General features: G+C 32.6%; 2 protein-coding genes across 2 annotated transcripts; both read left to right on the forward strand.

Moving 5' to 3' along the window:
- The first annotated feature begins 1,185 nt into the window (after window positions 1-1,185).
- LOC105134416 (strictosidine synthase 1-like) lies at window positions 1,186-3,222 on the forward strand. The gene is made up of 4 exons (XM_011038818.1): window positions 1,186-1,607; window positions 1,939-2,223; window positions 2,297-2,464; window positions 2,687-3,222. Exons 1-4 carry the CDS (start codon window positions 1,240-1,242, stop codon window positions 3,105-3,107), a joined length of 1,242 nt encoding a protein of 413 aa, XP_011037120.1. The 5' UTR covers window positions 1,186-1,239; the 3' UTR covers window positions 3,108-3,222.
- A 3,804-nt stretch (window positions 3,223-7,026) lies between these two features.
- ETFQO (electron-transfer flavoprotein:ubiquinone oxidoreductase) lies at window positions 7,027-14,967 on the forward strand. The gene is made up of 18 exons (XM_011038819.1): window positions 7,027-7,560; window positions 7,712-7,788; window positions 8,243-8,349; window positions 8,977-9,058; window positions 9,141-9,249; window positions 9,724-9,770; window positions 9,864-9,938; window positions 10,298-10,414; window positions 10,681-10,749; window positions 10,986-11,078; window positions 11,330-11,432; window positions 11,759-11,883; window positions 12,330-12,379; window positions 12,509-12,575; window positions 12,928-13,007; window positions 14,070-14,198; window positions 14,294-14,360; window positions 14,653-14,967. Exons 1-18 carry the CDS (start codon window positions 7,179-7,181, stop codon window positions 14,734-14,736), a joined length of 1,863 nt encoding a protein of 620 aa, XP_011037121.1. The 5' UTR covers window positions 7,027-7,178; the 3' UTR covers window positions 14,737-14,967.
- Window positions 14,968-15,365: the final 398 nt, after the last annotated feature.

The raw sequence follows: 15,365 nt of genomic DNA on the forward strand, positions 1-15,365 counted from the left end.
CAGATCAAGAGAGAAACTGATGAAAGGCTACTAATAACAGTAACTGCAATTACATCAATGAAACATAAGAGTTGAGGAAACTAACGAAACATAAGAGCTGAGGAAAGTAGATGTGATTTTTTTTTTATATATATTTGTATTGTATTTTTTTTATATTTTTAATAATATGTATTTTTCCTGTGGATATAAGTTATTTGTAAAATTACGTTAAATATTGTGTTAGTGTACTTAATCTTCAATAAGCAATTATCAGAACATTATCGGTCCAATCCCCAATAATTAGTATCAAAGCATTTGGTTTAAAGTGATATTTGATTTTTTACTCAAAAATAAAAGTTATCAAAATTATATTTTAACCATAACACTACATAGAAGAAGAAAAAACGAGCATACTGGTGAAAACAGTGTAGAAATCGAACATCAAATGGCCGAACAGGTCAACACGCACCGGCAAAAAAACTGTCCATGCGCACCAACGCTCCCTGCATGTCTTCTTTGCCTGTATGAGCTAAACCAATCAAAATACCAAACGACCTACCCAAATGTTATTGTTTTTATGCTGATCACTCATTGTTTCAAATAACATACAAGTAAATGACATGTAGTTGTTGGATTTGAAAGTTGTTCAGTTCTTGGAAATGAAGGACAAATGCAGAAGAAACAGAATCGTATTTGATCAAAGAGACAGACGGGGACATAATGTCTCTTTCACAGTTTTTTAGTGAATTTCTGCAAAACAGGAAGTACATGTCATATCTATCTCTACTATCTCTGTTTTTTTTTTTTTGTCCCAATACAGTAAACAAGATACCCAAAAGCTTTATCATGATGAGGCTCATCCTCTGCAGCTGTCCTATAAAAATTGTTCTGTACAAATTGCATTCCTTATGGATGCAGCCAACTTACTTTCATCACTAGTTAAAAAGACTCCATTCATGGAGGCAATGCTTACATTTGAATGTTTCGATTGAATTAGACGTATGGATAGAATTTATTCTGTTGCCAGAGGGAAATCATAATTTCTGGTTAGTACCTCAACAATAAGAAGAAATGCAAATAACATGGCCAACAACAGACAACCTACTTCTGAACTCAATGAAATCACGAACACTGCATGCTCTCTACTTCCTAACATATGAAAATCAACTAAGTTGTGTCCTCACGATCCACCATTTACACCCTCACTAGATATTTCCTTACCGCAACACACTTTCTCTTGATCCAACCAAGTTCCTCGAGATGGAGAAGAAGGGATCACAAAGAGATGGGACTTTGTTGCAGCATCCACTTCTCCTAGTTCTTGCTCTAGCTGTAAGTTTTGTTATAATCGATCCGTTTAAAATGGGACCTTTAGGAGACCATGATTTCAAGCCTTTTAAGCATGACCTTGCCCCTTACAAGCAAGTCATGGAAAACTGGCCTAGAGACAATAGAAGTCGATTAGGGTCCGGAAATTTGGAGTTTGTCGATGAAGTTTTCGGCCCTGAATCGTTGGAGTTCGACAGCCTGGGGCGAGGCCCTTACGCTGGTTTGGCCGATGGACGCGTTGTGAGATGGATGGGACAGGATGTTGGATGGGAAACCTTTGCACTTGTTACCTCAAACTGGTGAGTTCTATTAATGACTTGATGAAAGCAGAGAGAATATGTATTCATCTACTCTGAAACTAACCCACTTCATATCTCAACAAATCAAGAGGATAATCAAGTTCGTGTAGATTATTTATAGTTTGGATATGCGAAAATTATTGGCATTTTTAACTGGAGCGTATGCCAAGTAATTAGCTTGTGTTGAGGGAAAACTTTCTCTAATCAAGTTATTAATTAAGATCAATAAGCTAGTGAGTCAAATCAAAGAAATCTGGAACATGAATTTGTTTTCTCTTTTAATATCTCCTTGTTGATATATACTAACTATTCTTTGAATTGGCTTTGAAAGGTCAGAGAAACTTTGTGCCAGAGGAGTTGACTCGACCACATCAAAGCAATGGAAGCATGAGAAACTGTGTGGTCGCCCCCTGGGTCTAAGGTTCCACAAAGAGAGTGGAAATTTGTACATTGCTGATGCTTATTACGGCCTTCTGGTAGTTGGACCTGAAGGAGGGCTTGCTACTCCTTTGGCAACTCATTTGGGAGGGGACCAAATACTCTTTGCAAATGACCTTGACATACACAAGAATGGATCCATCTTCTTTACTGACACCAGCAAAAGATACGATAGAGTGTAAGAGCTGTTCTTACAAGATTTGGCTATTTCTGTACAATTTTGGAGCTGTTGATAGGAACTTGTTTTGCAGGGACCATTTCTTCAGATTGTTGGAAGGAGAATCCACCGGTAGGCTTCTCAGATATGACCCTCCTACCAAAACAACTCATGTAGTATTGGATGGCCTAGCATTTCCAAATGGAGTGCAGCTATCTAGGGACCAAACTTTCATTGTCTTCACCGAGACTACCAATTGCAGGTAATGTGCATACATCCTTGTAATTCCACAAATTCAATATCCTGACATAAATATTGAGATGTTGTATGATCCAATTCGATCTTTTCGGTGACCGACTAAAAGAAACCAAATTAGTACTCCATCCAAAGATTGCACTACGAACATCATGGACATTAGTGCATGATGAGTAGTCGGTTATGACGAGCTTGGTCGTTTTGTTTAACATGTATGGCAATGCCACAGGCTAATGAAATACTGGCTAGAAGGACCGAAGACCGGGAGGGTGGAACTTGTCGCAAACCTGCCTGGTTTTCCAGACAACGTAAGACTTAATGATAGAGGCCAATTCTGGGTTGCAATAGATTGCTGCAGGACAGCAGCACAGGAGGTTCTTACTCAGAATCCATGGATGAAGAGTGTTTATTTCCGGTTACCAATCCAAATGAGGTACTTAGCCAGGATGGTGGGCATGAAGATGTACACAGTCGTATCCCTCTTCAATGAGAATGGAGAGATCTTGGAAGTTCTTGAGGATCCAAAGGGTGAGGTAATGAAGCTAGTGAGTGAAGTCAGGGAAGTAGAAGGGAAGCTGTGGATTGGAACTGTGGCTCATAACCACATTGCTACCCTCCCTTATACTGAGCACCAACAGCACAAATCCTGATAGTTATTTTGTTCATCTGTGCTGCGCTGCATGTTCCCTTTGACTTGGATTTTCCTTTATTTAGCAATGGTTCAACAGATTGCAGACTCCTCTGTCACTTTCCCAGCTCTCTACCCCCTTAGTGTACAGATTGCAGACTCCTCTGTCACTTTCCTAGTTCTCTACCCCCTTAGTTTTTATTTTTATTATTATTATTATTTTAGATTATTCATCCCTTTATGATCAATATGTTTTGTCAAATTGTTCGACGAAAAAACCTGGAAAACCCCCCGAGTTATTGAATCAGTGGTCAATAATTTTTTTTTCTTGCATGTTGATCTAGTAGCATTTAAGCCATGTTCGAACAAAGTTATTAAGAACATAGTTAGATAGAAAGTAATTAGTTAGGTTAATATTTTGTTTTTGTTTGATTAACTAAAAACCCAACCATGTTTAAGCTCTGAATTATAAGTTTCTCGAATCAATTTGTTAAGATGGACCGAGTTTAACACCCATTAGAGTTACTCGCATTTTTCAGTTATGAGAGGGGTTTTTTTCCCGAAAAATTGACTCGAAATAATACAAATGAAAATTGATTTTTAACTACAATTACAGACCACTGGTCATTTCTTCTCCTCTCAATATAATTAATTAGAAAATAACTAGTTATTCACCGCAAGTCGAGTTAAATTTTCACTTAACATAAAAAATATATTTTGATATTATTAATTTTTTTCTAGTAAAAAAATAAATTTTTTAGGGGTTGAATTTATGGATTCAAAAGTAATTTAAATACCTTGTAAAAATATAATTTGATTCAAACCTTCTTTTTTATATTAAAATAATAATATAGTAGATTAATTCAAGTCAACATAGATAACATGTCAAATTCATGAATCAAATTATAATATTATAATAATTCTATGAAAAATAAAGCAAAACAAATTATGAAGTTTAATAATCAATCAAATATTGAAGGATAAAATTTAAAAAAAAATCAAATAAATAAAGACCTAAAAACACAATACGAGTTAACCTAGGTCATAAAACTGAGATTATCCCATATAAATTAAATTAAAAAAAATTACAAATTTCAATTCTCAATTCTTAATCAGTTTAATATTGAAAGATGACATTAAAAAAATTAATTAAGAAAACATAAAAAACAACTCAAGTCAATCCATTAAACTCATGAGTCGGGTCATGATACCAAGATAATTTCATAAAAAAAAATAATAACTTGATTTAACCCGGGATAATCTATCAAATCCACTATGTTTGTCACGAGACTAAGATAATATCATAGAGAATAAATTAAAATAAATTATGAATCTTAATTTTTAATCAATTATATCTGATCTAATATTAAATAATAAAATTTATAAAACTTTTATTTAAAAAATGACATAAAACATTAGCCATGTCCATAGAGATTAACTTGTTAAGTATTATTCCCTTATTATAAGGCTGAAATAACATAATAAAAAATAAATTAAAATAAATAATAAAGCTCAATTTCTAATAAAATGTAATATTAAATGATGAAGAAGAAAAAAAACCAATTAAAATAAGGAAAAAACTTTGAGGTGTGTTTGGGAACGCGCAGACCACTTTCTAAAATTTTTTGAAATTTTGTTTATTTTTTTATTTGTTTAAAGTGAAAAAAAATTATGTTCCCAGATCGTTTTGATATACTGATGTCAAAAATAATTTTTTAAAAATAAAAAAATTTTATTTTAATATATTTCTAAGTGAAAAACACTTTAAACCGCTATAGCTATTACAATCCCTTAGTTAATTAGGTTAACATATCAAATCTGTAACCTGAGTAATGAGATAAGGACAGTCAAATAAAAAGTGAATCCAATGTTGAAGGATCTGTATTCTAGATTGTAAGACCGAGAAAATCTTTTAGAAAAAAATTAAAGAAACAATCTGATTTAATAGGGTAAAAATACCAAAATATATGACCTTGATTATGAGAATAAAATATCTTCGTAGAAAGTAAATTAAAACAAATTATAAAACTCAATTCTTAATCAACTTAATGATGAACGATAAAATTAGAAAAAAATTAATTAAAAAACATTAAAAAATATCTCGAACCAACTCAAGTTAACCTGTTAAGCACTATTTTCGGGTCATAAGATCGGAATAACCTAATAAAAAGTAAACAAAACAAATCATAAAGTTTAATTTTTGAATAACTCAATATTAAATGATGAAATTCATAAAAAAAAATGAGTTAACGAGGTTAAATCACCAAACTTATAATCTCTTTTGTAAAAGTGAGATTGCCCAATAAAAGAATAAATTTTATATTATAAAATAAAAAATAATTGATTAAAGAAAAAAATACAAAGAAAAAATAATTTTATTTTAATATATTTCTAAGTGAAAAACACTTTAAACCGCTATAGCTATTACAATCCCTTAGTTAATTAGGTTAACATATCAAATCTGTAACCTGAGTAATGAGATAAGGACAGTCAAATAAAAAGTGAATCCAATGTTGAAGGATCTGTATTCTAGATTGTAAGACCGAGAAAATCTTTTAGAAAAAAATTAAAGAAACAATCTGATTTAATAGGATAAAAATACCAAAATATATGACCTTGGTTATGAGAATAAAATATTTTCGTAGAAAGTAAATTAAAAAAAATTATAAAACTCAATTCTTAATCAACTTAATGATGAATAATAAAATTAGAAAACAATTAATTAAAAAACATTAAAAAATATCTCGAACCAACTCAAGTTAACCTGTTAAGCACTATTTTCGGGTCATAAGATCGGAATAACCTAATAAAAAGTAAACAAAACAAATCATAAAGTTTAATTTTTGAATAACTCAATATTAAATGATGAAATTCATAAAAAAAAAATGAGTTAACGAGGTTAAATCACCAAACTTATAATCTCTTTTGTAAAAGTGAGATTGCCCAATAAAAGAATAAATTTTATATTATAAAATAAAAAATAATTGATTAAAGAAAAAAATACAAAGAACTTTTTGTTTTGTGAGGAGAGGTAATGAAAAATTATCTCCCACGTTGTCTAATTTCATCAGATGGATGAATCCAATTCATAGAATCTTTAGATAAGGACTAGATAATTCACTCATGCAATGCTGAAAATTGAATTGAATTCTTTTTAATGTAAAATAATATATTAATATTGCTAATATTTTTTCTAATAAAAAAATAACTAAAAAGGTAGTTTAACCTAATATAATTATCTAAAATGATATATTTTAATAAAAATAAAAATAATAATATATTGAATTCATTTAAATTAACTCCGGTTAATTTATCAATTTGTATGCTAAGTTATGAGATTATAATAACTATATAAAAATAAATTATAAAGTTTAATATTTAATAAATATAATGTTGAAGTATGAAACTGTAAAAAAAATCAATTAAAAAATAATTTTAGTCAATTTGTGTTAATTTATCAAACCTATAACTTATAATAAAACTAAGATAACCTAATAGAAACTAAATTAAAATAAATTATAAAATTTAATTTTTAATCAATTTAATATTAAAAATAAAATAAAAAAAAAATAAAAAAAAATAACCAAGGTTAACCAGAATTAATTTGTTAAACACATCACCTAATTTATGGGATAAAAGGCTAAAATAAATCATAAAATTTAATTTTTTATTAATTTAATATTAAAAAATAAAATTAAAAAAAAAACTAATTAGAAAAGAAAATGAGTTCACACTTTAAATTTATAGTTTGAATTAAAATTTTAGAACAACCTCATAAAATATTAAAAAGATTATACTATGATATTAAATAATAAAATTAAAATTTATAAATATATATTAAAAAATAAAAATAAAAATAAAAATAAAAAATATCCTAGCGTATAGTATGATAGTATGATGAGAGGAGATTATAATAAAAAAAATCCTCCTTAAGTTCACAACCTGTCATAATGGGTCACATCCATGATCCAACATGGAAAGATGAACATAGAACGTCAGCTCATCATCCTTGGCCAAACAAGCTGTGCAATAAAAAAGATTCAAGCTTAGCTCCTCAATCACCACATTCTATCCATCCATCAATCCATAAATTATGCAGAGACTCATTTCACTTCGTTCAAAGTCCAATTCTCTTAAATCTTTGTTCAATACATTGAAATCACCTCAAAAACACTCAATCTCTCCATATTGGTCTTTCCATCAAAGCTGGAGTCTTGTAGCCTCAAAAGGATGCTTCAACCGGGTTTTTCCATATGGGCTTTGGCCAAGTTGGGCTAAAATGAGGAATTTTGATAAAAATCAAGGTTTTGTTAGGAGATTTAGTAGTGAAGCTCAAAGGGAGTCTATAGAGTATGATGTTGTGATTGTTGGTGCTGGACCGGCTGGATTATCAGCTGCAATAAGATTGAAGCAGTTGTGTAGTGAAAAGGGTGTGGATTTATCGGTTTGTGTTGTTGAGAAAGGCCCTGAAGTAGGTATTTGTCTAAATTGCCGGTAGTATTTTTGGCTTTCGAGATTGTATTAGTGTTAATAGAGCTTTTGAAATGAGTTTATTTAATTCTTTTTCTTTGATTTTATTTATTTGTATGGCTCTTTTTTTTTTTTGGTTATTCAACGTGGTTGTAGGTGCTCATATCTTATCGGGCAATGTGTTTGAGCCCCGAGCACTGGATGAACTTCTACCGCATTGGAAAGAGGAAGAGGTAATCTTTCATTGATTGTCTATGGCATTCGTCGCAATTCTTGCCATTTTTTTATGGTTAATGTGATATAAGATTTGTAATCAAGAATACATACAAGCATCATACAGTTAACGATGGGAATATAGAATGAAGCCTCATCCTGTTAATGTTTCTTACCGGTTAAATGTAGTTGATTTGTGTTTCAAGTTGGATGAAGGATTCAATTACCAATAAACTTTTATTGAATATGTAATATTTCTAGCAGAATTTATTTTGGTTCCAGATATATTTATGATTCCTTTTTATTTTCAAATTTTTTTTGCTTGGTGTATAAATCTGACAGTAATTGTGTAGTGAAGCTTTTAGCTGTTGCTAAGAAAGTACACTGAAGTAGAATCAATGCTTTGCAAAATGTATCACCACCACTTACCTCTTTTGATTCTTGTATGCATTCTTTGCCAATCTGGGATTGCAGGCACCAATCAATGTCCCTGTATCTTCTGACAAGTTTTGGTTTCTTACAAAGGATCGTGCCTTTTCTCTTCCATGTCCTTTTGATAACAAGGGGAACTATGTTATAAGGTAATTAATGTGATGTTCTTCTGTTTTGCCTGGAATATTTGTGTGATGATGCAAATCTGATTTTATACGATTCTGAATGGTTTCAACTCCTGTTTCTTTAAGATTTTGTCTTTGTTTCCTTCGCATCATGAATGAATTCTTGAGAATTTATGCAATTTACCTGAGAACAGTTTTGACAAATAGTCAAACTGAGCACTTGATAATATTTTATGCATATGAAGTTTCTCTGTTGGACTGGGCCTTATACTGTTCATGCCATTGTCATAAAGTATTTTTTTCTGACTTTCTGAACAATTTTATTAAAGTTTGCAGCCTAATTGACACACTGCATTTGATTGTCACACCAGAAAGGAGGTTGTAATTCTGTGGAGTAACCACTTCTTGACTTGAATTTGAAATTGATTCTGTTTGCATTGTTGGTTCACTTCTTTGTAAAGGAAGCTGGTCATGTAATAGAGTCTTACTGGATTGCGAGAACTTTTAGGTCATCTGAACACTTTGCATCTTAAGATATCTGACTAAACTGTCTCTTCCTTTGTCTCTATTTTACAACAATTAGTACTTGCTCTGCAACTCTTCTGTTTTTTATTCTGTCAATTCATTGTCATTGTGGGTCCTCTGATGCAGTTTAAGTCAATTAGTGCGTTGGATGGGGATAAAAGCTGAAGAATTTGGAGTTGAGATATATCCTGGCTTTGCAGCAAGTGAGGTACAGTTAGTTTGGCACTCATATTTTTCTCAACAATTATATCACTGCAGGAATGTATTTACAAGTCATGCAATTTTACCAGATCGTATATGATGCAAATGACAGTGTTGTTGGCATTGGAACTAACGATATGGGAATTGCCAAAGATGGTTCTAAGAAGGATACTTTCCAACGTGGTGTAGAGCTGAAAGGTCCGACACCCTCTGTTATCTAAAATCCTTGAAATTTTACCATATCTAAGGTGGTTTTTTTGTCGTGTTTAGTTTCAGTTAACAATGAAGAATTGAGCAAAAATTGTACTTTCTTACCTCTTCTCTCTAGCATTACCATATGGAATTTAATAATGCATCCTATGAGTATTTCTATTCCAATCTGGACACATGACTTTACCCTTTTGGGTTTTATTTTCAATAAGGCCACAGACCACTCTTAGCTTCCAACAAAATAAGATGTCTATGCTGCCTTTCCCCCTTAAACAGCCATGAAATGAGAGCCAACGTATCATTTTCCTCAATGCCCTTAGATACACCTTGGATGGCCATTTAATCATGCTCATTTGTTACACATATATCAGACTTCAATCTAGTATGTTTTTTTCTGATGATGACTAGTATTAAGTTTTCTGTGGTTTAATTAATGGTTATAAGGGTTACATGAACATGCAGGTCGCGTAACGCTTCTAGCTGAAGGTTGTAGAGGATCTTTATCAGAGGTTTGTAGGAATAAGTATTTAGCTGTAGTAGACACTGTTAAACTTCTGAGCTAACTAATTATGCTAAGGCTGGTCTTATATTCGTTCTAACAGAAACTAATTAAAAAATACAAATTGAGAGAGAAGGGGCATGCTCAACATCAGACTTATGCTTTAGGAATTAAAGAGGTAATCTATCTTCTAGCAAATTTTATGTTCTACTGCCTTTTTTAACTTTTCAGATTTCTATTTGTTCTTTCCCTTTTGATGCAACAATGTCAATTTTCTTGGTGTTTACACTAGGAATTGTAACAAAGCACTCACACTAGTTGTATAGCCACTAAGCTTAGATATATTAATGAAATTATAGTTGTTGCAATTGTCCTTGTTTTCATGCTTAGTTCATACTATCCTTCAAATATGTTTTGATTGTTATTGATGGATTTTCTGAAGGAGATTTTCTTGGTTTAATGGCATACATGAAGTCTAATCAAGCTATTTTCACTCATCTAATTTATTTTGATCTGATGTTTGATTGGTTCGATCAGGTTTGGGAAATTGATGAGAGCAAGCATAAACCTGGTGCTGTTCTTCACACGATAGGATGGCCTTTGGATCAGAAAACATATGGAGGGTCATTTTTGTACCATATGAAAGATAGGCAGGTAAGGTCTTTTAATCAAACTCTAAAAACAAGACGAGTTTTTTGAGTGTTGCGTTTCTTGCCAGATTTTTATTTCATTCTTTGTCCTGCAAATGTAATTGCTGTTCAAGTTTTAAAAATCATTTGACAATACTGTTCTTTCAACAATGTCTCACCTTGGAGCTATTTATCACCTTCTTTCAACAGTTTCTCACCTTGGAGCTATTTATCACCATTTATTTTGATAACTAAAGCTCGTAATTATATTTACCTTGATTGATCAAACAGGTTTCAATCGGTTTGGTGGTTACTTTGAATTATCGCAATCCTTACTTGAACCCTTATGAGGAATTCCAGGTGAACCATATTTACAGGTCTTTTGTCAAGCTTTGCATTCAATATCTCCCATTTTATTTGTAGGGCATGTGCACATGGATCTAGGTTATCATATCATTTAATGCTTCTCCGGGTTGCTTGTGTTATAAAATAGTCTAAAAATATTGTCTTATATTTCTGGCTTTTAACTTGCTCATCCATGGAGCACCAGTTCTTGGAATCTTATTCAATTTCCACTTATTGAATTTTGTTCTTAGAAATTTAAGCATCATCCTGCAATCAGACCCCTTCTGGAAGGGGGGACTGTAATCCAATATGGGGCTCGCACTTTAAATGAAGGTGGTATTCAGGTGAGTCAGTAATCTCTAATTTATAGGTAGCTTGCAATTTGCAATAAGTGAATGCAATTTTTGTGTGCCAAAAACAATGATTTACAAATCTCTTGAAAGGTGTAAATGTTTGACACTTAAATATGGAATGATGCAATTCCAAAAGTTCACATAAACCATGGATCAAACTGTTCATGGATACATGAGGCATAACATCTTCTGTCCATTATTAAATGCTATACAATAAGAATATGATGCTAGTTAAATTTCAGTCCATTCCATATCCAGTTTTCCCGGGAGGAGCAATTATTGGATGTTCAGCTGGTTTCTTAAATGTACCAAAAATAAAGGGAACACACACTGCAATGAAATCAGGTACCAATCGTATTAATCATGCAGTTTGGCTTATCTTTGCCTAACTTTCCTATTTAAGTATGTTCTGATTAGGGCATATTAATCAATGTAATGAACCATGTGATGATGAAAAGTTTGAATTAAAAACTGGTAGAGCATTTTAGACTGGCAAGTTACTTCAAAGGTTACAGTAAATAGATGATCTTTCTAGAGTATGTCCATTTGTGGTTGTACTATGAATCTAGTTTACCAACTTTCCTAGAAGAGAAACAGATTTCAGAATATTACCATCCATCTTTTAGGTAACAGTAAATGTCTAATTTATTTTTCTTGCTTGCTTCATATAGGAATGCTAGCAGCAGAAGCAGCATTTGGTTCTCTTAGGGAAGGCACAAGCTTGAAATCATATTGGGAAACTTTAGGGAGTTCTTGGATATGGGATGAACTCTACCGAGCTCGAAACTATCGACCTGTATGTGCACCAATTCAATTCCTTCTTTTCTTTACAAACAATGTTCTGTTTGTACACCGACAAATAGGTCCATCTACTATTGTGTGCTCTGTACTTAACTTATATGACTTTTAATTGATGAAGGAACCTCAACTGAGCACACATATGTTACCTAAATTATTTATTTCATAGATTACTATAGCATGAAATAACATAGACTCGTGCAGACAGTATATAACAGTTTTTTTAAGTTGTTATCGGCTTGGTTGTCAAACACTAGAGAAACCACTGTATGTTCAGTCTGCTTGAGGCTCTATTTATACAGTGCATGATAATTAATATGGTCCCTTAATTGTGCAAAAACTATTGGTAATATGGAGTTTGATTGAGTGAATAAGAAAGGGTGTTTGTTTAAGTAGCATATATAATGAACCCTTTCATTCTGAAATATGATTTTATCGCTGCAGGCTTTTGAATATGGGGTTATTCCTGGAATGGCCATTAGTGCGTTAGAACAGTAAGATTTCACCTCACTGGTTTTGTACTTTAATCATTTGTTGCTTGAGTGCTTGACCTTTGAAAATTTCTAATTATGAAATAATTTTTTCTTTGCACTCTCATTTAGCTGAATTTTTCTGCCTGGCAGCTACATACTAAAAGGAAGGTCCCCATTCACGCTGAAACATGGGAAACCTGATCATGAGGCAACAAATGTAAGAAGACACTTCTTAGGAAACACTTTGTTCTATCACACATGGTATTTTAATTTCTTCAGCAATCGAACACTGCAAAGATGGGGAATATAGTTTGACCATCTTAAGTTTGTTGCTTCAGCATTATCACTTTTGCTTTAATGATGTGCTCAATAAATGTCTACGGAGTTACTCTCCCAGTTCTATCTGTCAAAAAGAGTGAAGAGCTAGTGGACTCTGAGTGAAGAGGAAGTTAACTCTTTTCTTTCTTTTATTATTTTTGAGTTTAACTAACACTATAAATTCTTAGTATAGACTAAGAGAAAGAGATGGAGCAATTGAATGCTGACTGATGAACCCTCATATTTTTCAGGCTGCACGGTTACACTCTCCAATTGAATATCCAAAGCCTGATGGAGTTTTTTCTTTTGATGTGCCAACCTCCCTCCACAGGTTTGTAAATATACACTTTGATTATTCTGTTCAGTTATCATTCAATTTCGTTGGGTGGATAGCCTTGTCATTTTCCAGGATGGTTACCATGGGGATGCTATTATTGTTGACTTTTCATGGAGGATGTGTTTTTTGTTGCATTTCTAAATTAATTACAAGAACTTGTGGTGAAATGTTTATTTTTAGGATGCTATGAATAAACATATTGTAATAAAGTTCCCATTTATTTGGGCTCCGTTGATGTGGAACCTATAGCAAATTTTCTCCTTTTCTTTTTCCTTCTAATTCCCTTTTCTTGTCTTCTCATTGACACACTTCTCCATGTCTGAATTATGAAAAACTTGAATAGCCAGCATTACTCAGCACTTGCCCAAGGCCCTGCCCTCCTTTTAAATAGCCAACCTTCCTCTTCTTCTGCTCCTTTTCACTTTATGCCCTGATAGAAAATGAGACGTGCTGGAATTACTAGCATAATATGTCAAGACTAATCAACAGTTTTCATAAACAAAAGTGGAAAACTTAGTGGCATCTACTTTAGAAGCAGTGTTTTTCTGCACTGTTTACGAAGGTAAGAAATAAGATTCTGGCATGTATACGAGTAGTTTTGATAATTGTTACTGATGAAGAGGTTCGGTTATTCAAAGTCTTGAGAAAATTGTTAGGCTTGGCAGACTGTAGACTGTAATAGTAGAGGGGTACTGTGATTGCTGACATCAGATAGCTAAGGGGTGTGAGTTCTAAAAGACCATCATCCTGTCAACATAATCATGACAAGCTCTATTATAAGATAAAGTTACTGAAGAGGTTAGAGATTTATATTTGGACAGAGATTTTAACCCTTGATAGAATAGATTGGCATTGCTAGATCCATGTGGTCTATACTATGCATATTTGAGAAAAATATTCAATTATTGGTGAGGTTCTTGCTAGTCAAGTTCTTTTTTTGTTATCTGTTCAATAGCAGAACTTTGAGTCTTAATTTTTCCATGCCAGAATGGGGGCAGCAAATATATAACAATCTTTTCTTTTTTTCTTTTTTCTCTTTTTTTTTTGCTTGTGTAGGAGCAACACTAATCATGACCACGATCAGCCTGCTCATCTTCGTTTGAAGGACCCCAAGATTCCTGAGACTCTGAATTTGCCAGAATATGCTGGACCAGAGTCACGATATTGTCCTGCTCGTGTATACGAGTAATACACATTCTTGATATGGCCTGCACTTTAGGTTTCCTTTATCAAATGGATTGTATATGTTATAATTCCTTTCACCTTTCTTTGAAACACAGATACGTCTCTGATGAGAACAGTCAGCTGAAGTTACAGATCAATGCCCAGAATTGCCTGCATTGCAAGGTATTGTTGAGACCATTTTCTAGCTTCTTCTTTTTTTTCCCTTTTCAGTCTGTTTTGAGGGTTCCATTTTCTAGCTCATAGAAATTACCTCCAGCCTCCGGAACCATCATAAATTTTAAATATGAAATGATAACTCTCATTATAAGCTAAAGTGATGAATTTTCTTTTTTCTGTAAGCATTGAAGAGGTAACTTAAACCAGAAAAGGATCAATGTTGTGCTTGTCAAATGCCTAATCTGATCATTCAACCTCCTTCGTTTCTTCATTAACTTTGCTTGAATACTATTTTCAGGCATGTGATATCAAAGACCCAAAGCAAAACATTGAATGGACAGTGCCAGAAGGGGGAGGTGGCCCAGGCTACTCAGTCATGTAGATTTACTTTGTGACCTTCATTGAAAAAGGACACTTCATGTCTAAGTTTTCAGAAACAAAGCAACCCTAAAATAAAGAGTATTTTCCTGTAAATACCTCACAGGAAACAAGCAAAGCTTGAATCTCATGATGCTGATATATTTATTTGATAGCTTGGATAGTTGACACAGAAAATGGAAGATCCCTTGCTGATTGATTGGTTGATTTAGCAATAAATAAAGTATCAAATAATCAAGAATGATTAATGTTATCGATACTGACTTGAATCCTTAAGCAAGCTATTAAAAACTTTTTCACTATGATTTGAAGCCATGCTATCTAGGCCAATTATCTATGGTGCGCATTTGCAAAATTGTCTGTGCACTGATAAAGAAAGGATTGTCAATACAATCGAAGGGAGTTGCCATACAAACTAGCATGAAAGATTTATATTATTTATTTTTATTTTTATGGATTGGGAATATAGTTGTCAGCAAAAAGTCTTGCAACTCTTTTTATTAAAATGACATTTTTTTTTCTTGGTGTGTGCTAGATCTTTTATCAATCAGATTTTATTAGATGAATATCTTATCTATTAATTTTAATTACACTTAGGTTATGCTTCGAGTCCCATATTTTTTAAGTCAACTT

This window comes from Populus euphratica, unplaced genomic scaffold (genome assembly GCF_000495115.2).
Source record: "Populus euphratica unplaced genomic scaffold, PopEup_1.0 scaffold67.1, whole genome shotgun sequence".
In the NCBI taxonomy this organism is placed as follows: Eukaryota; Viridiplantae; Streptophyta; class Magnoliopsida; order Malpighiales; family Salicaceae; genus Populus; species Populus euphratica.

Excerpts from the sequence above, each read along its gene's own strand:
- LOC105134416 (XM_011038818.1), top strand. The coding sequence starts at position 1,240 with ATGGAGAAGAAGGGATCACAAAGAGATGGGACTTTGTTGCAGCATCCA. Across the intron at positions 1,608-1,938 it reads GCACTTGTTACCTCAAACTG|GTCAGAGAAACTTTGTGCCA; the intron begins GTGAGTTCTATT and ends TGGCTTTGAAAG. Across the intron at positions 2,465-2,686 it reads ACCGAGACTACCAATTGCAG|GCTAATGAAATACTGGCTAG; the intron begins GTAATGTGCATA and ends GCAATGCCACAG.
- ETFQO (XM_011038819.1), top strand. The coding sequence starts at position 7,179 with ATGCAGAGACTCATTTCACTTCGTTCAAAGTCCAATTCTCTTAAATCT. Across the intron at positions 9,059-9,140 it reads CTGGCTTTGCAGCAAGTGAG|ATCGTATATGATGCAAATGA; the intron begins GTACAGTTAGTT and ends CAATTTTACCAG. Across the intron at positions 10,415-10,680 it reads ACCATATGAAAGATAGGCAG|GTTTCAATCGGTTTGGTGGT; the intron begins GTAAGGTCTTTT and ends TTGATCAAACAG.